We start from the raw sequence: 26,001 nt of genomic DNA, 5'->3' as shown, positions 1-26,001 counted from the left end.
TGGGGAGCCTGACATTAACGTGTGGTTGTTGGCAGCGGCCTCATTCTTACACAACCACACCTGGCCTTAGCAGCACACCAAACCAAGCTTAAATTACAAGTCCCTGGAGGAGAAGTGGATGTGACCTCTGGGCTCGGCTTAGTGCAGAATTATATTCATGTGGTTTCATAAATATTACATGATGGTGACGAAGGTGAACACGGAGGCCAAATGCCACCCTCTCCTAATTTCACTGGGCCTTTCCCACAGGCAGCTGAGGGCGGTTCACAGGCACGTTTCATCATTTCCACAGTTAGAACTTTCCTCTAAAGGAGTCAAAAGAGGAAGCATTGATCTTCCAACTCAGGAGGATCCTCCAAAGTGACCTGGGAGACAGAGGGAATGCATTAAAAAACCAGCGAAGTAGGCAGGGACCTGAGCTCTTGGAAATGCGGCCTCTCGAGCTGAGTCTATACAAACCGGATTCTGGGTTCTGCTTGCCCCACTATAACCGCCTGAATCAAAATGATAAAACCAAACCATACACAAGAAAGGCGTGACTGCCCAGGTGAGTCTAAGTTGTAGCCCGGGCTGAGAACCACTGCAAGAAAGAGTCAGCGATATTTGTATATATTTACATCTCTCTATATTGCTTTATATACCATATAACTGATTAGGGTTTATGTAAGTTTTTCTTTTTTTTCTTTGTTTACTTCTTTCTTTCCTGCCTGCAGTTTTCAGAGAGGAACAAAAACACGTTCCTTGCTTCAAGGCAGGGCAAGACATAACAGGCGCTGGCTGACACAGCAGGGCAAATGTGATTCATATGAAGTACACGTAAGACTGATCGCTTTGATTGTTAAGGCAGCCAGAGACATTGCGGGCTACGGGCACGCCCGTTCATTCTCCAATGCCCGACCCTCTTTACAAATGGATCAAAACAAAACAAAATTGCTGCATGCTTATTTTACGACAACGAATTCTAGAATTTCAGACAGTTGTTCACCGTACCAAAAAACTCTACCCTTATATGAAATTGCTTAATTCCACATTTCTGAACCTGTTTCTATACAGCAAAATAGGTTTCCAGGAAAACACTTCTCCTTTCTTTTATGTAATAGAGAGACCAGATGTAAAATTAAGAGAAAACCAGATTTTGAACGTCCCTCCCCTTCACCCTTTTAATGGGAAAAATGTATCTCCTCAGTGCTTTCTTGATTCCATTTTTTTCTCCACAATTTCATGCGTAACAATCTCAACGACAATAGCAAATCTCCTGTTCCTTGGAATTCATTCACCAAATAAGCAACAACCTACTAAAATCTACTCTCCTAGAGCTTGCCCTATACCCCCATCACATATATAAATCCATATAAATCCAGTATGTCAAAAAGCTGGCATACAAACCACTCAAAACCTTTTTCATGAAAGAAAATCTGTTTTAATGGAGCAGTAGAAAAGCAGTGCAAGTTCAGACATATGGAGGGTGGGGAAAGAGCTCGCCGGGAAGTGACAGCTGTGCGACGGGGTGTCCGCCTCTGTGCAGACAGGATGGACAGGCTTCCAGTGGTCCTGCCCTGCAGGGAGGGTCCGGCCTTCTCAGTGTCCGCTTCAGGAATACATAGTCAGCTGCAGCCATTCTTGGATAGACACCTGAACCAGGCCGTCTGCGTCTCTATCCAGAGACTTGAAGGCACGAAACATGGCATCCAGGCGGACCAGGCAGCTGATGAAGTTGTTAAAATCTATACTTCCATCCTCATCGGCATATCGGCGGACAATCATTTCGTAAATGTGTTCATTTAGCTGGAAACCTGCCGCCTGCAGAGCCCCCCGCAGCTGAGAACTTTTCAGAGACCCAGAACGGTCCTGGTCATATTGCTTATAGACACATTGCCATTTCCTGAGGTTGTTCCACAGATACTTAAATTCTTCAAAGCCCAGTTTCCCAGTCGTGTCACTGTCCATGACAGATACAATGCTCCGGCAGGTGTCAAGGCTAAAGCCGTCCGTCTTCAGGTCCTTGTGCTTAGAAAGGATTTTGTTGAGGATGTTCATTAGGTCAGTGGCACCCACCTCCATGTCCGGTCCAGCCAGCTGGGCAAATTGTTGCCGAAAACGCCTAACTTCCTCACTTTCATTGGCTTCCACATTGGTGAAATACTGCTGAGTAGGAGGTGGTTCTGGGGTATACTGAGCTGCTGCAGCCTCACTGATAAGATTCACAATTCCTCCAACTATCCCGCCAATATTTCCTCCTCCTCCTCCTCTTCTCTGACCACCTCCTCCAAGAAGGCCTCCAAGAGCTCCCCCAAGACCTCGATCGGCTCCTTCCAAAATAGCCTTTGCAAGAAACATGCTTTCAGTGTAACAAACTGCCAAAGTCCTGCAGATAGATGAAGAGAGCTGAAATGGAGTCCACAGAGCGTACCTGTGGAAGAACTGGCTTTTCTGTACCTGCTTACGCTGCACCACGCCCTACGGTGTGATGTCTTCCCTCAGACAGAAGTTGCCTGGATTCCCTTAGGTCCTAGCACCTGCCATTTTTAAGGGGCCTCAATAAAATTGTGAGCTCTTCTCATAAATATTCCTAACATATCTAATAAATAATCATAAATTATAGTACATAGGACAAATTAGAAGAAATAATATTTATAAATGAATTTATTAAACTATACATTTCCATATGTCATTGATCTAAGTTCTCTTTCCCAGCACCTGAAATATGACATGTATTTTCCTAACCACGGGTAAATGACTCAAGGAGAGCAACGATTTTTTTTCTAAGGAATATTTACGGGTAGGGTAGAAAAGCAGAATTCTTGGGCAATAGAAGCATATTTACAGAATCCCCTTCCTTTAGCAAAGATTTCCAAACTCCGATGTTCTTAAGAAAAAACCTGGAAGGGGAATTTTTAAAATGCAGTGTTCTCAGGCCCCACCCGTAGCAATTCTGATTCTGTAGTCTGCTGTGGGGCTCAGGAGCTACATTTTTGGAATATTTTTTGAAGCGTAACATTCATATAGAAAACTGTACAAATCATAAAGGAATAGCTCAAAGAATTTCACAGACTACACACCCATGTCAAGAAACAGAGTATCTATCACCAGCTCCCCCAAAGTCTTTTTATGCCTCTTTCCAGTTACGCGCCTCATCTAAGGGTAACCATTATCCTGACATCTAACACCACAAATTCATTTTTGTCCCTTAAATAAATGGAATCATACAGTAAATACTTTTTTGTGTCTTTTTTTTATTAAAATTTTTTTTAACTGTGGTAAAATACATATATCATGAAATTTACCGTCTTAACCGTTTTTTTACGTGTAGAGTTCGGTATATTCACAGTGTTATGCAACCGTCACCACCATCCGTCCCCGGGAATTTTTTCATCTCGCAAAACTGAAACTCTGTAATCATTAAATAATAACTCCCGATACTGCCTTCCACCAGGTTCTGGCAACTACCACTCTACTTTATGTCTGTGTGAGTTAAATTGCTCTAGGTTCCTCATGTAAGTGGAATCATGTGATATGTGTCCTTTTGTGACGGACTTATTTCACTTAGTATAATGTCTTCAAGGTATATCTATGTTGTAGTATGTGTCAGAATTTACTTCCTTTTTAATGCTAAATAATATTCCATTGCATGTATATAACACATTTTATTTATCCATTCATATGTTGATGGACGCTTGGGTGGCTTTCACCTTTTGGCTATTATAAATAATGCTACTACGAACATGGGTATACAAATATTTCTTCAAGTCCCTGCTTTCAGCTTTTTTGCATATATACTCAGAAGTTGAATTGCTAAATAATATGGTAATTCTGTTCTTAATTTTTCAAGAAACCATCATAGTGTTTTCCACAGTGGTTATGCCGTGTTTCCCCAAAAATAAGTCTTATATTAAGACCGGGTCTTATATTAATTTTTGTTCTAAAAGACGCATTAAAGCTGATGGTCCAACTACGTCTTATTTTCGGGGAAACACAGTACTATTTTACATTCCCACCAACAGTGCATAGGAGTTCCAATTTCTCCACATCTTCAGCAACGTTATTATTATTTTTCCCTATCCTAATTAGTCATCCTAATGTGTGTGAGGTGGTATCTCACTGGGGTTTGAATTCACACTTCCCTAGTGATTAGTGATGTCAAGCCCCTTTTCATACACTTGTTGGTCATGTACATGTCTTTTTTTTGGAGAAATGTCTATTCAAGTCCTTTGCCCATTTTCCAATTGGGTTGTTTTGTTGAGTTGTAGTTTTTTACATATTCTGGATATTAACCCCTTGTCAAGTATAGGATTTGTAAATATTTTCTTCCAGTCATAGGCTGTCTTTCCACTCTGTTAATAGTGTCTTTTGAGACACACAAGTTTTTATTTGGATGTAGTTTATTATCTAATTTTTATTTATTTACTTATTTATTTTGTGCTTTTGGTGTCAGATCCAAGAAATCACTGAGAAATCTAATACCACAAAGCTTTTACTCTGTGTTTCTGTCTAAGACAAACATAGCAGTTTCAGCTCTTTTTAATAATAGTTTTAGCTCATGAGTTTAGGTCTTTGGTCCATTTTCAGTTAATTTTTATATATGGTGTAACATAAGGGTCCAACTTCACTGTCCTGCATGTAGATACCCAGTTCTCCCACAGCACCATTTATTGTAGCGACTGTCGTTACCCACTGAATGGTCTTAACGCCATTGTCTAAAATCATCGGGTTTATTTCTGGGCTGTCTATTCTACTCCATTGGTTTACATGTCTGTCTTTATGCCAATATCACACTGTTTTGATTACTGTAGCTTTGTAGTAAGTTTTGAAATCAGGAAAAGAGAAGACTTCCAACTAGTTCACTAGTGATGCCTTCTGGTCCTGGGCTCTTCTTTGTTGACAGTTTTGTTTTGTTTTAATTACTGATTCAGTCTCCTATTTCTTCATGATTGAGTACTGGAAGGTTATGTATTTCTGGAAATTTGCTCATTTCCTCTAGGTTATCCAATTAATTGGCATACAGTTGCTCACAGTATTCTCTTATAATACTTTTTATTTCAATAAAATTGGTAATATTGTCCTCTCTTTCATTTCTCATTTCGTGCGTCTGGCTTTTTTTTTTTCCCTCAAAGCTATATTTGTGAGATTTGATTTTATATTTTTAATATGTATCTTCAAAAGTCAGTCTATGCCAAGTAGCCCCAGACAATACTTTGAGAAACCTTGTCTTTGATACTAGGTAGAGTCAGAGTATAAGTCCTCCAGAGGTCTCTGGAAGTTCTATTTGTGAACTTTGGGAAACGTGGTCAGGACTAAGAACTAAATCATTATATCACTTAGCACTTTGGGGCCTCAATTTCACATCTGCAAAAGGATGATAAGAGGTATCTCGCCTACCTACTTCATAATGATTCGATCTTACTTATTCTAGATCAGGATCTGGGCTCAGTGTTGAGGATCCAAAGATGACGATCTCAGGCCTGCTGTGCTCAAGACTCAAGTACACCCACAGAAAACGAGTTGTGATTACAATCTGAACTCTCCGTTCATAGTTCTACTATCATTACTAAACTATGACATTTGTATATAATATTCTTTGGTATTTAGGTTTCATGCAATTCTTCTGAAGAATACAAAAGTGTTTGAAATAAGGAAAGAAATCCTTAGAGAAGCTCCATTTTAAAGGTCATACAGCTAAGACATTGTACTAGATCATCGAACCATTATGGGTCCCCAAAGGGGGAACAATAAATTCTGCTGAGGCAAAGGAAAGAGAGCATGTGCCTACAGAAGAGACGATGTGTAGGCCTCACTCTAGGCTGAGTCAGAGTTCTCCAAATAGACGTGGACTATGAAAGGGCAGCACAGCACAGAACTGAACGGAAAGGGCTTTGAACTCCCACGTGACAGTCTACCTCCTAGGTTACTGCGGGAACCCCTGACAGCTCAAATATGAAGTCAAAAGAAGACTCGATGTGAAATTACTTTGTAAACTGTCCAGTTCTAGAACCGAATGATGATGATTCTAACTATCATAAGAGAGAAAACAGTAGCTGCGGAACACGGCTCTGTTTAGGACGTGGGAACAATGTCTCCTTTCGCCACACCCAGTGGTTTATGCGAAATTTTCGTATGATTGGTTTTTATGGCATAATGACTCCAATAACTGGTCTCATGGGCACAACGAAATGGCCTCTGGGAACACCAAAGGCCAAATACCTTCCATAACCACAAGGAAGCAGCACCACAACAGAACTGTCTTCCTTTTCAAGGATCACAAGGGGCCATCTGGCCTCTGACAGATTTAAACCCATTCATATACTCAGAGTAAATTACATGGGCTTTATTTTTATAATATGGGAAATTAACGTGATAGCATCCACTGGCATATAAAATGTGCTTCCGCATGCCCAACTGAAGTGTTTTTTGCTGAGATTTAAATCGAATTCCTCTCATTTGTTTTCTGTGAAGATGGAGGGCATTTGGCTAACAGTCCCTCATAAGCCATCACAGAATAAAAGACAAGTTATTAGATTAACAAGTCTCTCCTTCTCTGGCCTCTTTAATCCCCTAAGGCTATTTATTAGAACATTAATAGGAACTTTGGTTGCTGTCTGGGGAGTTCTACTATATAAATCTGGAGGAAAAGGGTAGGGGAAGAGGCCACATCTGATGGAAAAATTAACCTCAATTTGAGGGGGAAGTGTTATTGGACTTAAAAAGTAAAGAGTGACACATGCATACCATGAGCAACATTATTCAGAATAGTTCAAAAGCAGAAACAACTGAAATATCCCCCAACTGGTGAATCGAAAACAAAATGTGATATAGCCATACATGGAGCACAGTTTAGCGATAAAAAGGAATGAATTACTTCCTTTACATGGAGTTACTTTCCATGACATGGAAGAACGTCAAAAACACGACGCTAAGTGAAAGAAGCCAGGCACAAGAGACCATATATTGTATCATTCCATTTATATGAAATGTCTAGAAAAGGCAAATCTAGAGACAGAAAGTCTCTACTCTAGACCAGGTCTAGAATAACACAGAAGGACTCATGACTCTATAGTGGTTGCCTAGGACTGGGGGGTAGGTAGTTGACAGGAACTAACAGTTAGAGACACAAATAATCACATTGGGTTGATGGCACTATTCTAAAACTGATTCATGCTGATGGTTGCACAACTTGGTAAATTTACTAAAAGTAATCATTGAAGTGTATGCTTGAAACAGGTGAATCATATGGTATGTAAACTCTGCCTTAAGAAAGTTATGTTGAAACAAAGTCAACAGTTCTAGTCTCAGTCCTGCAAATAACTAGCTATGCAGCCTTGTGCATGCACCTTCCTCTCTAGGGCTGGCAGCCTTCTGCGAAATGAGGAAGATGGCTTTTGACATCAAAGGTCGTTTTAGCTCTAAAATTCTGCGAGTCTGGAATTTCACGTGCCATGAAGCAGTGACAGCAGCAGCATTCTTACCTGGCACTTAGTTTCCTTCTGGTGCCTGTGTCTTTTTATGCTATATATTAATTTAATTCAATCTTTCTTTATCTTTGGTCGGGTTCCACAACTTTCAAAGACATGCTTACTTCCCCTTATCCCCACTTTGACACATTGTCTGGTTTTTAAAAGTATTGCTGACTGCCACCTATCAAGTGTGTTGCACCTCTAAAGAGAATTTCAAGGTGCGGGGACTGAACCAGGTCTAGAATAACACAGAAGGACACACAACCCCTCCTGTGAACGAAGCCCTTCTCTCAGTGGGGTTTGTACCTAACTGCACCACAATCTGGACCAGACCGTCCTAATTTATGGGTGAGAATGTCATACTGGATGAAATCAAAAGCCTTTCTAGAGTCCATAGAGATAATACCTATTTCTTTTTCTTTACCACCTTGGACTGTCACTCTGCCATAGGAGGACATTAAATTGGTCTGCCACAATTTGCTCTTTACAAAGCCCTGCTCTTTACTTCCTTATGCTCTCATTGCTCCCTTGCTCTGGTCAAAAAGTTATGCTTTCATTGCTGCAGTCTCCCTTCCATTTCCTTGAAGCATCTCTTCGGTATCCTTGCATTCAGGAGGCAGAAATAAAGAGTTCTCATGCTTCAGTGGATATTCCTAGGGTAACAACACTCAGTGAGAGAACAGACTATGAGGGATTCAGGGGGGGCTATGTGAATCTGAGACTTGAAGAGGGAAATGCTCCGACATGTATGACAACCAAACGTTCAGGGCAACTTGTACAACTGAATAGGAAATGTCCTCCATCCCACTCAGAAAGTTTATAGTCTTTTCCTGTTCATTGTATCACAGACGTTATAGAGTAGATTTCATAGAACAAATTCTGGCTAGCTGAGATGGAATCAAGATGAGTTCTCTTCACATGAGCTATGAAATATTATTATTATTACATATCAAACCTGAACGGGAAATGTAAAGGATGGGAGACTTCACTGTGGCAACTATTCATCTCTGCCACTGTGGCGATAAAGCCAGAGACGATACATAGATGAATGGGTATGGCCACGTCCCAATAAAACTTTATTCACAAAGCAGGTGTCAGACTGGATTTGGTGTAGCGACTGCTGTTTGCTGACCCCTGGTAAGCTGCTGAGAACCAAGAGTGCCGGTAAGGCTTACGGAGTGGACTGGAGGATTGTAGTCAGCGCTTATCATAAGCACTGGTGCTTTGTAGGATTGCCCACATCTGATTGAAAGGGGCTCAGTCCGAATCTTTATTGTTGACTAACCCGTCTACCTCTTGTTGATATCCTCCCACAGTTCTAACTGGTGGAATATCGTTTATCTTTACAGATGAGAGAGACTGAATCCTAATTCCTAAGCTAAAGTCTGGCATGAGCTCACTCTCTCTTTCTACCAAGACCATTATGCGCATAACAGACCATAGCCTAATAAAACGTAGATGGCTACTTTTTCCATTCTGCAAAAAATTTGAAAACTGTCATGATTTTTCCCATTTCTGCCTTCTAACTGGCATTGGGATCTTCTGGCATGACTACACTCTGTTTAAATATTAGACAGGAAAGGTGTGAGTATACTTTAGCACTTTGACAATCCAGCATTTGTGGCTATTGTAAACTTCTGAAGATCTTTTATTACCGTTTCACATTATGTGGAATGAATGCGTTTCTTTATCCTGAGCTCTTCCTGTCGGCCCTGTTCTTGGTCTTCGTTCAAATGTGAAATCATCAGTGCCAATAATAACAAGCATCCTTGCTTGCCCCTTCCTGTTAGGGAAGGTATGGTGCCGCAGTATGCTGATTTTAGGCTCATGCTGAGAGTTACAACAAGGCACTTACATGGCTTCACTGATTGGAAATAAACAGAGAAATCTTTGTGAGTGGCATAGATGAATTTTTCTATTCAATTTACATGTTGTTCTAAAAGTTTGGGACCATCTATCTCGCAAAGTCAAAAAATATTTACTATCTGGCTCTTTCACAGTAAAAGTCCGCTGGCCCCTGGAATATACTGGTAGCTTTGCCACCAGGGAGGGTACAGACCGTGATGGTGTCATGTGTCAGGTGGGACAGCAAGCTGAATGTATGGTGAGATGCAATGCAGAAGAGATACGACTCGGCTACTAGTAAGAGGTCAGAGGCAGAAAACATGGTGTATTGTCAAACGAGCAACAAAGACGACATGCATACTAAACTGCTGGAGGACTCATCTCCCAGGTATATAAGACACTGTTGGCCGGGCAGCCCATGGGTTTCTCAGTAACTGTGATGACGGGGGGTGGTGGGGGAAAGGAACGATGATGCTGGCATGGACATTGCCAGACATTGTTGTAGCTGTAAAAATGACTGTCTGATAATCATTCCTGATTTAGACAGAGCGGTTTCTTAACCCAGTAAGTGTATTTAAATCTCTCCAAGTGTGCTGCCACAAAATGTAGTATTTAACACTGAATTGTGAATACAAAAAATGCCAACTCTAACTCATCTGGACTTTTGACCAATCCCAAATTATCCTGTGATCTAGAGAGTTCAGTATACATTCATGAAAATAAAGAAGCTATGTTGAACCGAAAGATGTAAAGGGTCTTTTTCTTTTCCTTTTCTTTTTCCCCACAAAGATTGGACCTCTCTCCAAGGGGATTATCCCGAAGCAGTGACTTATCCCATGCTTTGGATCATGAATATCATATTTTTGTTGGACCTTACCTGCTGTCAAACATCTGAGAATCTAAAAGAACGTGTCAGAATCTCAGAAGGAGCTAAATAGATAGCATATTTTTTAGGACATGGAAACAAAAGCCATGATGATGTTTTTGGAGACGAGCCAAGAATGTAAGTGGGAAAAAAGAGAAAGGGAATGTGGAGAGATATTCAGGTCTCTCCTCCATCCGCCAAATACCAAGCACAACTGCACTGGACTTGGGGAAAGATTGAGAGAGGAAAAGAAGGAGAAGGAAAAGGAGGCTAAAGTGGGAAAGGAGCATGGGAAGGGCTTCTGGGAGCCGTTGGCGCTGCAAACATTGATAGCTACTGAAAGAGCAACAGGAACACCCCACCCCTTTCTCTTTCCCACCCTTCCTCCCTCTGCCCCCCACCCCTCATGAAGCATTGAGTTTAGAAAGATAAGCTACTCGGAGAGAAACAAACTAGGAAGTTACTGAACTTCCTGGTCTTTCCCACTGAAAACTCCCCAGCTCAATCACTTAAAGAGACTGAAAAAATAAGCCTGGCATGGAAGTGGGTATGTGTGCAGGGCGTGGCAGCAAGTGCACAATTCAACGTCTTCTCAAAACGAAGCAAACCTACACAAGCACAGACATGCAGGTATGTTAAAAACAAAAAAGGAAAGAGAGAGGGAGAGAGGGAGACAGGGAGTCAGGGAAGGAGGGGGAGAAGGGAAGAGGGGGTAAAAGAGAAGGAAGGAAGGAAGGTCAAATGCATTAGTCTTTAATTCTCCAGACTATTTTCTCTACCTTCCAGTATGTTGGAGATCAAAAGAAAAGTGCTTTTAAGACCAGCTCGTGGTCTCTATCTAAAGCCAAGTCACACTATACAAAGAAGTGAAGAAAACTCACAGTTATAATTGATATGTGAGCCAGCTGACTGAAACAGCCCATGCAGAAACGTGACTGACCAAATCGGCTACAGACGCTCACCAGTCTTCTGACTGCCTGGAGCTAGTTGTCTTCTCCAGTTCAGAGTCAGTCAATCAGCTAATTCGGGGTTCTTTTAATCCTTGGTTCCCACCCCCTTCCCCACTCCCAAATCTTCCCATCCTTAACAGTGCACTAGGAACAATGGGGCTGGTGGCAGGTATCATCAGTCACCACAAGACAGAACTGGTGTCCTAACAATCCTGTAACTGCTAGTTGTGACAGTCTGACACCTGAAAGAGAGGGCAACTTTTACAGATACTATTTTTAATTTTGATTAAAAATCACTGTGAGCAGGAAGTCTAAGATACGCTCTAAACCCCCCCCCCTTGGTCCCTGTTCATGTCACTTCCCACTTCCCCATCTTCTGTCCTCATTTGCATGTCCCTGCTACATTCCTTCCTGCCACCAAGTTCATCTTTGTAGAAACTTTCTTTAAAATTACTTGCATGGTTTCTAGAGCCATACTGGGAGCTGCTACATAAATCTCCCAGAAACCCTAGTAACAGCACAAAAGTTCCTGTGTCTTCCCAACTTGCACAGTTATATCCAATAATTTTCTTCTCCTTTCCCCAAAATCTTCATTACACGTTGTCGTCGTACCAGAGCGGTACTACCATACGGTGCAGTGAAGATTGTTTTTCATGCACAAGGACAGATTATTTGGATGCTGCGAGCAAGCCCAGGAGAGAGGCCTGTGCACCACATACAGGAGAAAGCTGCTTGACTGCATCTTGTTAAAGATAGTTCATCTATGTGATTACAGAGTAAGTCACTGAGAACAAGAGAGTGCTCTGAAAAGAGAGAAAAAAAAAAGCCTGCCCTGGTTTCTGTCCTTGAGCTATCATTTCTTTGCAAAATATCCTTTTTTGCAACTGTTGTGTATCTTGAAAGTAGTGGTAGTAGTTACATGCCTCTATACATTGGTTAGAACTCATATATCTGTAACCAAAAGAGTGAATTTTATATATTAAAAACAAATTAAGAAAATAGAGAACTTGAAATTTTGATACACTTTTCAAAGGCAACTTTTTGACAACTGATTTATCTAATTTCATGTACTTATATATTCATACGCAGGAAATTGTATCCCCAATATAATGGCAAGTGGCCAAGCTTTAAGGGAAACCTTTGTTATAAAATGTTATTTGAAAATAAAATCTATTTGGTGGTCACACATTTTTGAGAAAGTCCAGAAACCTTCAGAATAGAATAGTACCACCCAGGTCCTCAATATATGACTTTTGATACAAATTTAAAAATTCTTGCCAGTTATATAAAACTTTCCAGTTACAAACATGATTATATTGTCACAATATTTATATCTGACCTGGTATTTAAAATAGACATTATCATAACTGTTACAAAACACACACACACACACCACACACACACACACACACACAACCACACACACACACATACACACACACAGGCGTATTATTATGACTATTAAGGCGGAAAAACCAAAATCATGCAATGACTCCTTAGGCTCAGTCTTGCTTCTTCTAACACTGACCTAACAAGCTTTCCTTGCCTGCCATATTGGTGCTCTGAGGGGAGCATAAAAACGTTTGCGTGTTAAAGATCAAATTTTAACATACCCTGTCAAAGAGTGCAAAAAGTTGTCTCAGGACATCTGAAACAGGCAACTTTAAATACTCTGCAAATTCTTCAATTCCAATTCTTCCCCCTTTTGAGGAGCTCGCAATAGCTGCATATTCGTCCAAATGCTTACGAACACCATCCCAATCTAATCTAAACAAAGAATTACAAACACGTGTTACAATCCAGTGCTTTACAATCCAGGTGATATTTTGATGCACACTGTTTTATTCATTTGTCTGACGGAAAAATATTTTATGTATTAAAACTGAAAAGGAAAATAAAATGGGTATTTTAAAGTACATTTGAACATGTACTCAGGCCTCTCATTTTTTAAAGGATATTAGTGTAACTGTAATTTCCCCGAATACCTGAGGGCAAGAAAAGTAACTGAGAAGAAGAGCAATGTGGTAGAAGAACAAAGGACTCATGAAAAGAAAATAAGAAATCACATTTTAATCTAAATATTACTTGGTAAGTCAATAGTACTCACTGACTTGTTAAAAAAAAATACAACTTTTGTTTTCAAGGAGCTATGAGGCTGATAATGAATTCATATGTCAGAAAATGTTGTGATAGGGAGATTCATTAGACTACACACACTGTCTCTGATATTAGTTATGAAAAATCAGGGTGATTAACACTGGAAAATGTACTATAGCTTACATCAGAAACTTTATCTTTGAGATGAAACACGTGACTTAACACATACTTTTTTGTCTCCAATTTCAGAGACTATCTAAACTTTTCAAACCTATAGGACAATTGTGAACATAACATCAAAACATTTTATGTAGAAGATACAGGTAATATTTGCTGTATCAGTTATCATCAAAATATAATTTTTAATACTGGTTCTGCAGCTCCCTCCTAAGGAGGGTGCCAGGGTCTGTTAAATCAATGAATTCTGCAAATCCCTATAAGGATGAAAACTGAATGAACTGTCATAACAGGGGAACTTGGGGAGTTATTCCTTTCATACCAGATAGTTCAAAGGGAATATTCTAAATGGTTTAAACTACATCATAATAGCACAAAGGGGTGTTTTTGCCTTAAAAAAATAAAATTTACATACCCAGAAGAAAAAGGTGGGTCTAGGGTACTTCAAATTTAGTCAGAATTGCTACTCTACAAGTCGATTCCTATTTCATAAGAGGTGTGATCACCACAGGCCAGTATCATCCAATTATGCTGTCCTTCTTGTAAGAAGGTGCCAGGACGGACAACTTCTCCGAACCATTTGTGAGTAGGGAGGCAGATCTGTCCTCACCCACATTTACTATTTCTTGGTCCCCTATGACCAATACACGTATTTTCAGTTAACTGTTCTTGAAAAAACAAAACCAGATGAACTAAATGGAACATACATTCACAACCCTGGCTTCCCTAATAAACACCAGGGCTGAGCATTAACGAAAATAAACAGACAAGAAGTCTGTTTTGGACACCTGTATGAAAGTGTAGTAATTTAAAAACATACTTACTTCAATTTCCGGCTAATTTTGGTAAATTCTACCAAGCCAGCTTCCATAGGCAACGTCAGCTGTCCTGCTGAAATCATCAGTCTGCAGTCTTCATAGGTGTGATCTGTTACTGGAATTCCCAGAGCTCTAAAAGCATTAAAAAGCAAACTGAAGTTCAAACAATTTTTAAAGGTGATGATTTTTCATTTGGCCTGAACTAGTCTATAAGCAAAAGTAAATGGAAACATATTTCCTACTTTTTAAACCAGCAGCTTTGGCTTTTTATTGCCAAAGAGACATATTTCTCTACTACCTCCTCACTGACTTACTATGGCCCAAGTGAATCTCCTCATGTCTGCATGCTTCTGTCAGCTGATTATTTTTGCTTTGTGATTTAACTACTGTAACTATAATAACAGTGGATGTCAGTCTCATGGAAAGTAACGAGAAGACTTAGGTTCGAGTCCTGGGGGAGTCTTTCGCCAGCCGTGGACCTTCTGGCACTTAACCTAAGCCTCACTGTTCTCACCCGCACATAGGAAGAATTACTTATTCCACGGGGTTATTCTAAGGACAAACCAAGATGGCCCGTGGAAGAACCATTTAAAAAGATAAATGGCATCTGTACGTAATATAAATGAACAACCTCAATTGCTAGCCATCTGTGTTTTTTCATCTTTTAAAACATGAAGATCACCTTCTTGCTACATAGCAATCATCTAAATACACTGAAGAGAACTGATAAGAAGTTCATATTTCTTCCAAAGCTAAAACATCCTCCATGCTCAAAGGAGAGCGCATTCCATACTCCCTCCCTCCAGCTGAAAGATCTAATAATTAGTGACCTAGATTTACAAAAAAAACATATACATTAATAATAACTTAAAAGAAAACACTGAGTACCAAGAAGAAAGGCTGTGCAGTACATGAAATAATTCCCTGAAGATTCCTCTTCCCTGAACTTTTATTCACAGATAGTCAGGGAACATCATAAAATTATGTCTTCCCCTGTATTTGATTTTGTTGAATCATTACTAAGAACATTACATTTTCAATGAATGCAGTAAGAGTAAAACCTTTTTTCTATCTACAACTAGGATGTTTTGATTAATAAATATTAATACTTATCTTCGTTCCTAACTTTTGGACATTAGCTGGTATGAAAATCGAAGGAAGAAAACAGTATACGAGCAAAACTGTAGTCGGACAAGGAAGTAACTGAAACAAGCACACCTAGATACACGTAACGCAATTTTTTTCTTTTGCTAAACATCTATTCTTTTTTGAAAGTAAAGTTATTCTGCTGTGGAATATTACTATGAATAAATGTGTGTGTGTATATATGAATATATAGGTGCATGCTTGCTATAAAGCCAAATTTCGCTATGAAGCTGAATTCAGAGTTCCCATCGAGTTTTTACTCAGAGAATAAAGTCCACTGGCCTGTTACCTGCAAACCTACTACTGGACAGGACTGCAGAGGTGGTGGCTGGGGAGCGGGTGCACACTGGACGGCCGTGAGGCTGCCAGGTGGTACATGGCGTCACACACATTCTTTCATTGCAGGATGACAGGTGATTTATCTCATCAGTATGGCGGCCAGTTCAAATTCCTTTCCGTGTAGAAAACCATCTACCTTACGTTTTGCAATTTCTAAATCCTCAATTTATAGTCATCCCTTAATGGAATGACTTTCTCCCTTTTCTACACTTCTGTTATATTCCCTTGCAAACGTTCTCCTTTTGGTGCTATAATCATTGATGCCTTTGAAACCCTCGGCCCTGGCAGCTCCACGGAGGCCGCGGGGACAGAAGGTGGGCAGCGGGAGGAACGCTACCACTGTCACAGGCTTCGTGTGATGGTGACGGCCAGCTTGGGAGAGTCCACCCTGTGTGTGGAAGGCACTGGCTGCTCTCTTCTGGTTACTGTACCCTCCCGCACCCCTTCTGGCAAAGACACATTTCTATTAGTTTGGGGCTGCAGCTGGGGACAGTATTTGTAGATTGTCTCAGGGACCGTGTTCCTCCTGGGCACGTTATTTTACTTACCAAAAGAAGTTGGGGAATGAGGAACTCAGGTACGGAAAAACCCCAAACCTTAAAGCTGCGTTAAATGTTATTTACTAATAATGTTCAATCTATCTGTCTACTGATTTTGATCACATACAGACACGTACTCCGCCATCAAATTCCGGACTCGGCCAGCAAAAAGGACAGGATCACTTTTTTCTTCATCACTCGGGACTTGGACAGGCATAAACTGAAAGACAAATACACTTTTCTATAACAATGGAAAAGGCCTCAGACATTACATGCTAAATACATTAATTCATAAGCGATCTAGCATTCAATTAAGTCTGCCTTTCTAGCCCATAGGTTACAGGATGTAATGGAAAGAACACTGTGCTTGGACTCAGGAGAGCTGCCACCAAGCCCTGGTCTCCCTGTGTGTTAAGTGATATGTCCTATAATTTTTCTGAACTGTCTCCTCGACTCCAAAAGGAAGGCTCTGACCACCTACTTCCCCGGTTGTGGTGAGGATGAAATGAGCCAGTGTCTGGAGTTCTGGAAGCTGTAAAGCTGTAGCTACTAAGACCTCATTCTCAGAGCTGCATTTTCTACCATTCCCACCTCTTTGTGTGAAAGTATTATTATTACTATTATTTTGTCTTTTATAACCTTCTCTATCCATTCCTGCATCAGCCACTGTTTTTTATCATTTGATCAAAGTTCATGTTTTGTCATTTCACCTGCTTTTTTTTAACCCTTAGTACTGGCTTTCTAGCTTTTCCCCACTACCACGTTTTGCCTTATCATTTAACGTTTTAACTTTTTTTCTCCAGTTGATATTCTGTGATGCCTCATTTGTACCGTCCTCGTTTTTATACATGGTTTTCTAACATTAACAAGGTTTTGATGTCATATTTAAGTCATGACTTATTTTGCACACCTACTATATACCAGATCAAGAGGACTCTATCCCTATTCTAAAGAAGACATTTTAATAGGATAGACCGAGATAACACGTGCTAAGTATCACTACCTTTATCACCCCTAATTACAGATAGGGCTGAAAGGCTTAAATAACTTCTTTGAAGGCATACAGGTCACAACGCCAGGATTCAGTCAAAGGTCTGTCAGATGCTAAAACCCTTGCTTTCCCCACTAACCCATCCTTCCTGGAGTATGAGAGTGAGGGATAGGAAAGGATTAATTTGGCCACGGGGCAGGGAAAAGCAGCCAAAGAGGCTACACACAAGAGCTAATAGTTGATCTTGGCTTTTTAAGGATAAACATGATTTCACCAACAGCTCCTGCTTATTGAATGATAATGACGAACCAGGTACCACGTTAGGTGCTTTACATGCATTATTCCATTTCCTTAACCCTCCAAGTTTTAGTCACAAGGAATTGGGGTTCACAGAGATTAAATGACTTGCTCAAGATTTCATGGCTACTTCCTTTCTGCAAACATTGCTTAGGCACCTGTGTGCCAGGCCCTGCACTAAGCCCTGAAGACATGCCAGTGAAGCCCCTGCCCTCCAAGGGCTCTCCACACAGTGGGGGAGAAATGTATGACAATCAGCTACATCCACCCAGAACAGCTCCCATCCGTTAACTCTCTTAACTTTCCCTGAAGTAAGTTCTATCGAATTTCCATTTGATAGAAGAATGTGGCTAGAAGGGGATACACAATATAGCTAAAACCACACACAAGTGGCAGAGCCACAGTTTAAAAGAAAGATTTGTCTAAAATAACACCCCTTTCAGAAAACAGGTGGACCTGTTTTCAAGTCCTGTTAGTCATGTTAAGAAGCCTCCAGCAATGGTGACTCAGAGATAAGCAAGGGAGTGACATGACCCAGTCCAAGCTTTTGAGCAATAACTTTGTAGGGAGTGGATAAATCAAGAGGAAGCAGCTAGGAGCAGGGGAAACCCCTGGGGCGGGGGGCATCTGCAATCACCTTGGAGAGATGATAAGACCACAAACCGAGGAAGTGAGGAAGTAGAGGACAGCAAGCACCCAAGTGGCATTTTTAGGATGGACCGGCTAGGAATCACAGGATAACAAGTCTATGTCATTTTCCTTTGCACGTTTATTTTTTGTAACATCCTCTCTAAGGGGACCGTGGCAGGCTGCAGAAAGAGCACCGTTGCCTGGACTCTGCTGTGTGATCCTGGAAAAGTCATTTAGCCTTCTGGGCCTCAGTTCCCTCTCCTGTCAAATGAAAAAGTTTGACTAGATAATTTCTAAGGTCCTGTCCAACTAGAATTCTATATCTAGCTTTCTACTTAGTATCCAGTTATTCTTGAAAATGGAAAAATACACTAAGCCACCAGAGGTCCCCACATCACTTATATATCCAGAGCAACAATCTGCAAATAAATGTCTAAAAATTCCTTCCGTCCTGTTCCAGGAAAATCCCTTATATTTGCTTAGTATGAAATCCAAGGAAGAAAATACTATGTTAAAATCAATGTTCATAAAATCTCTAACAAAATAGTATAATAAATTAAAGTTTTAAATTCCCATATAATTCTTTGTTTTTTTAAAAAGCCAAATGATCATTTATAACACATTCGATTTGCAGGTCATGAAAGAACATACTGAAACCCGTGAAAAATAAATTATAGCTATACTGTTAACCAAACATACTACAATGAACTACGGATTTGGTAGTGTAAGTAATAGTTTCCATAAAATGATTTTTAATAACTCTCATATTGGCGTGGCATTTTATTCTTGAGGAAAACCATTCCACTGAGAGGACACAATAATTAAAAGTCTAGATTTGACACTCATGGGCCCGGGAGGCCCCCATGCCTCCCGAGAAGCAGTGCAACGGAAATTCTAATGAAAAGCCATCCCTCCCTGGGTCAGACCTTGCCCTCTATAGCACATTTCCACTCAAGGCTCACAGCATGAACGTACCCTTTATTTGGGAGGGAAGATCAACCAAAAATAGGGGACCATGATGGCCATTATCTATTACTGTCCCTGAAGACACATCTAAATACTCCAGTGACTTCAGGTCCCCAAGTTTTCCTTGTCACCTCCATCTTCTTTCATTATATGCAGTAGCCACCCTGACTGACCATTTGACATCTTGATTTCACAGCCCCTTCACCTGGCCACAGATACTCTTCTCAGCCATGGAAACGAATATATGACTCTAATCTTCTCCTCTGACAAGTTCTTCAGTCAGAGTTTCCCCTCATGGAGTATTTACTTCTCCCCTAACCTAGTCTGACCTACACTACGAGAACCTGACGGTCACGCTCAGAAGCCACTCGCCCCTCTTTACCCAGCCCCTCCTGCAGCATCTGTCTGCCCATCTATCTGGTCTTAGGGAGTCAGACACATCCACGGGGCCTTTCTGTCATCTAGACTCTCTCACTTCTGCCACACCTATGGCACCGAGCACAAACCCTCGGTCCCATCTCCTGATCCTGCCACCCCACTCCTATTGCAGACTGCTGAGGGGTGCACAAAACCATATGGGTTGAGGCTACTACAAATCCATGTTAACTCCCACAGGGTCCTCATAGCTGCTTGGAAACTATGCTATTTTCCCACAGTGACCACACTGCCTCAAAATATAAAAATTGTTTTTTGTTTGTTTTCTTTTTGCCGGAGATCTCCCTTTACCTTTGCAGGTGTGCCAAAATATGTATTCTTAATTCTGAGTCTGTTTCCTTAATGTCCCTGTGATGGGGGAGGATCAAGTTACTTAACTTAAATCACATCGCACTGCTGCCTGGCAACCCTCTGACGTCCCGTTCTGATCTCCTGCCATCATATTTTACTGTTTCAACCCAGTCCATGCTTCTCAGGTTGAATTCCACTTTCATCTCAATGGCACTTTACTTTCAACTTCAGAAAGAAGACAGTGAAGGAGGTCAGGACATGCCACCCCAAAATACGCCACTTTGGTATATGTATTATGCTAAGCCGAAGGCATTTGAAAAACAACAAATACAGGGAGAGGCTTTCTCTGAACCCCTTGTCTGCCTAAAGACAGATCTTCCAAAAGGAACTCAATTGGCACAAATCCCCTCCTGGGGAGATTCATCCAACAGAGGGACTGACTCTTACCAGAGGCAAAGAGACTAGAAGCCGACATCACACGCAGACAAACTTTATCACACACTCACATATCTCCTATCTAGTCTCTGAAGGGCCCATTTGTCTTCCCTAAGAATCATTTCCTTTTCCTAAGTGGCCTATATCCTCCCCACTACTTCCTCTATTAAGATGGTATATGAGCTCTCAAATCTCACCACTTTTTTGGGGGTGGGGGCTCACTTTTTAAACCCCGTGATGCCCTTGTGCACATAATATTAAAATTAATGAATTTTATATTAATAATATAGTATTAATAATATCAACGATTAAAATGCTAATGATTAAAATAATCCATAAAATACTAATAATTTAGTGAGGTGATTAATAAAATATTTAATGCTTAATTAACCTAATTAATAAAATAGTGATGATATAATATAAATATGGTTGATATTTATATTAATATTAACACCTTTTCCCCGGTTAATCTACCTGTTGTCCATTTATTTCACTGTCCCAGCCATCGAACCTAGGTGAGGAGAGGTCGTCTTTCCTCCCCTCCAACAGCCTGTGTGAACCGCGATTCCCTTCCCCACGGACCTGGGCTGCACAGCTCCACTGCCCTCCTCATTTCACTGTCCTCTGTCCCCTTCAGAATGCTGACTCTCACCACCCTGTCCCAGATGAGGAGGAGACTAACTGACCTGCTTCCACCCCAACAGCTCTCCTTGCACTTTTGCTCCCAGAGCCTCCTCCCTCCTCTTGGGCTGCTCACAAGATAAAGTAAAAATTCCTCAGCCTATTATGTAGGGCCACCTGTTATCCAGAGCCAGTCCTTTATACAAACCCTCGGTCCCAGTGAAACTAGTTTATTCATTGTTTCCTGACCACATCAAGCACATTCCTTTCTCCTAAAAATATGATTATGAGAAGGAGAGAGACTGATGAATGGCAATACATATACAATCTCATCTTTTTCCGAGTAACAGAGAAGAATTTTAACAGGCCCTTCTTAACAAATGTGCGTCCATGAGCCTCCTTTTAAGTCTCCAAAAAGATAAATAGCAAAACAAGGAGGGGACTTATGAACAACATTTGCTGCTTCCTTTCCAAAAGAACAGAAAAATCAAGATGATAATGGAAATAAGGTAACGCTTAGGAAACACTTCCTGTGCGCCAGCACATAAGTAAGCTTATTAAATTCTCACAGCTCTGTAAAATACATGTTATCCCCATTTTACCCGTGAAAACACAGGCTTGGAGAGGTTTAAGTAATCTGCTCAAGCACATACAGGTAGGTCGTGGCAGAATTGAAACGAAAACCGCAGTGAACACACATTTTGTAACACTCCATTTCTCTACTACTATGACTTACCAATTCCAGAACTGTACCAAGTTCCAGAAGAAATAAGCTTTGTTAGAACAAGTACATTTGTGATGTGATGTGATGTGGTGGTGTGTGTGTGTGTGTGTGTGTGTGTGTGTGTGTGTTTGTGCGATGGAGGTTTTCTAAAAGGCTCATTTTGGATCAAAACTGCAAATTATTTTAGTGCATTTGGATATTTAAATAAACTACATAAATGTACGTGAACTTTCCCTAAGTAATTAGCTCTTTGGAGATTTTAGAAGTGATATAAATCTATAAATGTCGATACTGACACTCATTATTAATGACAATCCTGTCCTAAATCAGAAAAAAACTTTAATGAAAAAAGAAAATCTCTTTCTGTTACTTAAGGCAATGACTTGCCTGCCATAAAGTGTTGTCGGTCTAATGTGAGCCACGAGAAGCTCACCATAAGCTTCGCAAAGGAGCTTTCCTGAAGCAAAATATGTCTGCATGCCTACAGAAAAAAAACTTTGATGCATTTACAATATAATGCATGGACTTTAAAGTCCACATGCTTTGAATGCCAACTGAGATATGGCCTCTGATGAAGGAAGCGGACTGTACAGGCAACATGAACGCCATGTTTCCATTCACGAACTAGCAGCTGCCCACAGAGCACGACAGAGTCTGACTTTGCATGTCTTCTTCTCTTGAGGTAAATTGGCAGGCTCTGCATTTATGTCACGTTTGGGAATTTTTCCGACCAGCTCTCTTACTGCCTATGCCCCTAAGCCACACGCTTGTGAAGTGGCTGGTCCTTGACCTTGAGCAGGGCCATTCTGTAGACGCACATGGCAGCACTGCTCAAGGATCCCAGCAGACCAACCACATAGGGCATGAGGTTTGGCACTTACTGTATTTCTAAGATCAAAGAGTCAAGAAAACAACAACCTTTTTAAAAACAAGTCTCTGTGTCTGGAAAGCAGAGAGGGAGAGAGGAGAGGAGGTAAAGAAATATTCCTCAACATTACATTCTCTAGATTTTGGAAGCCCAATGATTTGGGTAGTTAAAAAGTTTGACAGCCATCATTTTGATGGGAGACTTGTAACACTAAAGGCTACAGCAGTCAACCTAGTGAGATAACCTGTGACCATAACAGCAGAGTGTCTAAAAGGGCACTTTAATAACCCACTCCGAGTGAATTTTAAAAACCATAAAACCCATGCCATATTCTCGAATAATACATCTTGAATCAGGTTCACCTAATTAATATCCACGAAGTTCTAAAATATATATTAAAAATAATACCTAGGATTTCCATCAATTTTAAAGAAGAAGGAAAGAGAAATGGGTGCCACTGAACAACCAAGACAGCTGAAAGTGGCGCAGCTAAGTGAGCTGAGACTTCTAACTAAACTATGTGTTGGGGCAGCACAAGTTGAGCCTCTTCAGACATGGTGGAAAGGTTGGCGCCTCAGAGACAGGGCCCAGCCTTGAGCCAGGGTGTGGATGTGCTTAGAGCCCGAAGAGCTGCTGGCATGCAGTTTCAGTTTCATCTATACAGTAGGGAATTAAAATATTCAAGAAGCATAAAGTTGTTAGGAGCCCCCTGGGTGAAAGGGAGCATCAAAAATCTAAAATACTACGATTAAACTAAGAATACCAAATTTGAAGTCGCAAATTCCCATCCTGTTTCCCTGCAACACAATTCTAAGGCATCAAAAATCCCTTCTGATGCAGGTATTTTAAACTGTGTGAAAGCCATTTTGTTTGTGAAGTTATTGAACAAAGGGTATATTCTTCTCTTTGCCAGAATATATTATCCAAACAGGGCTAAGAACGAGCTAGAGAACACAAACATTGTAATTGAAAAGGAAGGGAGGGAGGAAGAAGAAAGAAAAGGAGAGAACGGAAGAGAGGGAGGGAGAAAGGAAGGAAAGAAAACAAAAAAGAAAAGAAAAGAAAAAAAAAGCCAGCCAGCCAGCCAGCCAGCCATGACACGGAAAGAAAATGTGGTAATAGTGGTCAAGGTGAAAAAAAGAGGAATTTGCATGCTTGTGTCGTAATGCAGTTTGACCCCTGATATATACTACACATAAAAGTGCAGTTCTAGGTGCATTTCCACATCTGTTGCTAGATCTTGTTTTAGCGGGAGAGGGGTAAATTTAGAGGAAGGGTTAAATTTACATACATATATATCTGTCTCTGACCTCTCTCTCCAGCGCCTACCTGGGGGTATCACTGAAACCAACTAGATTTTGAATGCAGGGGTCCATTCCACATCATTCTTAGAAACTAAGAAAAGTTCTGTTAAGAGTCTCAACAATCTGGTTAGAATTTTCAGAAGGATCCAATTACTCCCCCACTCCCCCCACCTGCCCCTGCAACTCCAACCAAAAGACTGTCCTGTGAATGGTGATATGAGCCGCCCCCCAGATATGATTTCAAGCATTCCCTATGCAGAATGAGTCCAAAAGTGAGGGCTTCTGGCTTCTGCACTTCTCCCACCCCAGGCAGCACCTGTCAGCTTTCACAGAACCTCCTCTTCCGGGAGTGTGGGGCCCCATCAACCTCTAGAGCTCCTTTTGTTGGGGTGTGAAGGTGTACCATTCCATTTGGCAGAGGTCAGCATAAAAAGGAATAAAAAGATAGGAACAGGCCATGCAAATCTGACCAGCCAGACTGGTTAGGCTGCTTATAACATGGTAGGAGTTCCCAGAAGTTAGAGGTGTTTCTTGATACAATTCTAAGGCCTGCATCTGATAGCCTGGGTTTAGATACACAATTTGCACACAGAGCTTATTTTAAAGACGGTGGATTTAACTTCCAACCTTTGCATATTCGGTCTTTCTAGACAAGAAATTCAAAATAAAAGGAAAGGCCAAATTTCAAGTTCCACAGCCACATTGTGAAGGACTTACCTCAACTTCCACCTTTGTGAAGGGCTGGCACCAAGTAAGGATACAAAGCTGAATGCTGAAGATAAGAAAGAGAGGGTCCCCTTTATATGGCAGTTACAAGTATTGCTAACATTATTTCACAAAACAGGCAGCACCCATGTCACACGTTATACGTATTTTGTGTTTATAAATGCCACAGGGTGGTTGTAACACTTCTTGGGCTGAGACAACTATTCTTGACATTCAAAAGTTCAATCACCACACGCAACGCCATATGGTATTTGTGAGTCAGAGACACAGCTCAGCAGACCACACCGCACATGTGAAGTCTCTTTGACGACTCGGGCTCCTAGGCCTAAGTCCCTAGAGAAAATCCCCAAGGCCACCTTTGAAGGTACATAAATGTGTTTACAGGAAAGCTCCTGAGTAGAACAGTACAATACTAAACTCTTTTCTGATATTTAAAAAACAATAATCAGAGGGTCTTTCTTAAAGGTAGAAAGTTTATCATAATTGTCTGAGTTACTAGTAAATGTTTTCATTACGGGGAAATTTTCTGAAAATGTTCAAATTTCATTGTAAAACTAGACAAGGCTTTCTTTAAGGTGGTTATAACCAATCTTCTCAAAGATAATTTTTGAAACGGTTGTTCCAACTTGCAGCTTCTGGATAAGATTTCCATCGGATTTTTTTATTTAGCCTTATTTAGAGAGATGACCCAGAAATCTGGCAGAGCGGATTACATTACATGTTTATGAAAACAACCAACCAAGCATTTTTGTTTTTGCTATTAAGAAATTAAAATATGATTTATCTGTACAGATTACTTGGAGAGACTTATTTAAGACCAAAACAAACTTAGGAATTTAAACAAGGAATTTAGTTAAAGAAGGAATTTAGGAAATAGGTTTACCAATTCCATAATTAATTACAAATTGTTAATACAAGTATCAGTTCTCAAAACCTTCATCTTGAAAAGGAAAAAATCCTTTCCTATCAACCCCTAGCAAACAAAATCAATCTATAGTATCTACAATAAAATAATAATTTCTTTAATTATTTAAATTGAGCTTTGGGATTCAGTGAGTTGAGCAGATAATTCTATTCTGAAAATTCTGAATGCTGTAAAAAAATAAAGAAAACACCTAAGATCTCATCCACACGACACACAAACCAAACAACATAAAACAGCTTTTCCATAGCTTGCTTCCCCTTCGCTAAGTTTATTTCCTAAGTTTATTACTCCTCTCACTTTGGGTATCTGCTTTGGTGCAGAATGTCTTAGAACCTGAGGCAAGGGCAATTGAGAAACTGATTTAGAAGTAACAGACACAATGCTAAATATATCATGAAGTAGACCAGAAGATAAGGTAGAAATGTGAGTTCCCATAGGTAAGTGCAATGTGGTATTTGGACAAAACAGAGTGGTACCTTTTGAAGATTTTGTGTTTGTTTTTAAGCCCTAAGAAATCTTTAACTCTGAAAATACTGTTTTTCCTCTCTTTCTTTTTCTGAGTTC

At 40.5% G+C, this 26,001-nt stretch overlaps 2 protein-coding genes across 2 annotated transcripts in view; both read right to left on the bottom strand.

Annotated features, from left to right (window-relative positions):
* The window catches only part of LPCAT2 (lysophosphatidylcholine acyltransferase 2), a 54,856-nt gene that overhangs the window by 11,685 nt on the left and 17,170 nt on the right, over positions 1-26,001 (bottom strand). Inside the window, exons 8-11 of the mRNA XM_033128649.1 lie at positions 24,504-24,558; positions 16,362-16,444; positions 14,207-14,332; positions 12,722-12,875 (exon numbers count right to left, since the gene is read on the bottom strand). Of these exons, the coding sequence (XP_032984540.1) occupies positions 12,722-12,875; positions 14,207-14,332; positions 16,362-16,444; positions 24,504-24,558 (418 nt within the window). The remainder of the gene's footprint in view (positions 1-12,721; positions 12,876-14,206; positions 14,333-16,361; positions 16,445-24,503; positions 24,559-26,001) is intronic.
* On the bottom strand, positions 1,404-12,856 carry CAPNS2 (calpain small subunit 2). Its single transcript, XM_033128650.1, has 2 exons — positions 12,722-12,856; positions 1,404-2,365 (listed from the first exon to the last, which is right to left on the bottom strand). The coding sequence occupies exon 2, from the start codon at positions 2,335-2,337 to the stop codon at positions 1,591-1,593; it is 747 nt and encodes a 248-aa protein (XP_032984541.1). The 5' UTR covers positions 2,338-2,365; positions 12,722-12,856; the 3' UTR covers positions 1,404-1,590.

The sequence above is a fragment of the Rhinolophus ferrumequinum genome, chromosome 15 (genome assembly GCF_004115265.2).
Source record: "Rhinolophus ferrumequinum isolate MPI-CBG mRhiFer1 chromosome 15, mRhiFer1_v1.p, whole genome shotgun sequence".
NCBI classification, from domain to species: Eukaryota; Metazoa; Chordata; class Mammalia; order Chiroptera; family Rhinolophidae; genus Rhinolophus; species Rhinolophus ferrumequinum.
This window is presented reverse-complemented; position numbering and strand designations above follow the sequence as displayed.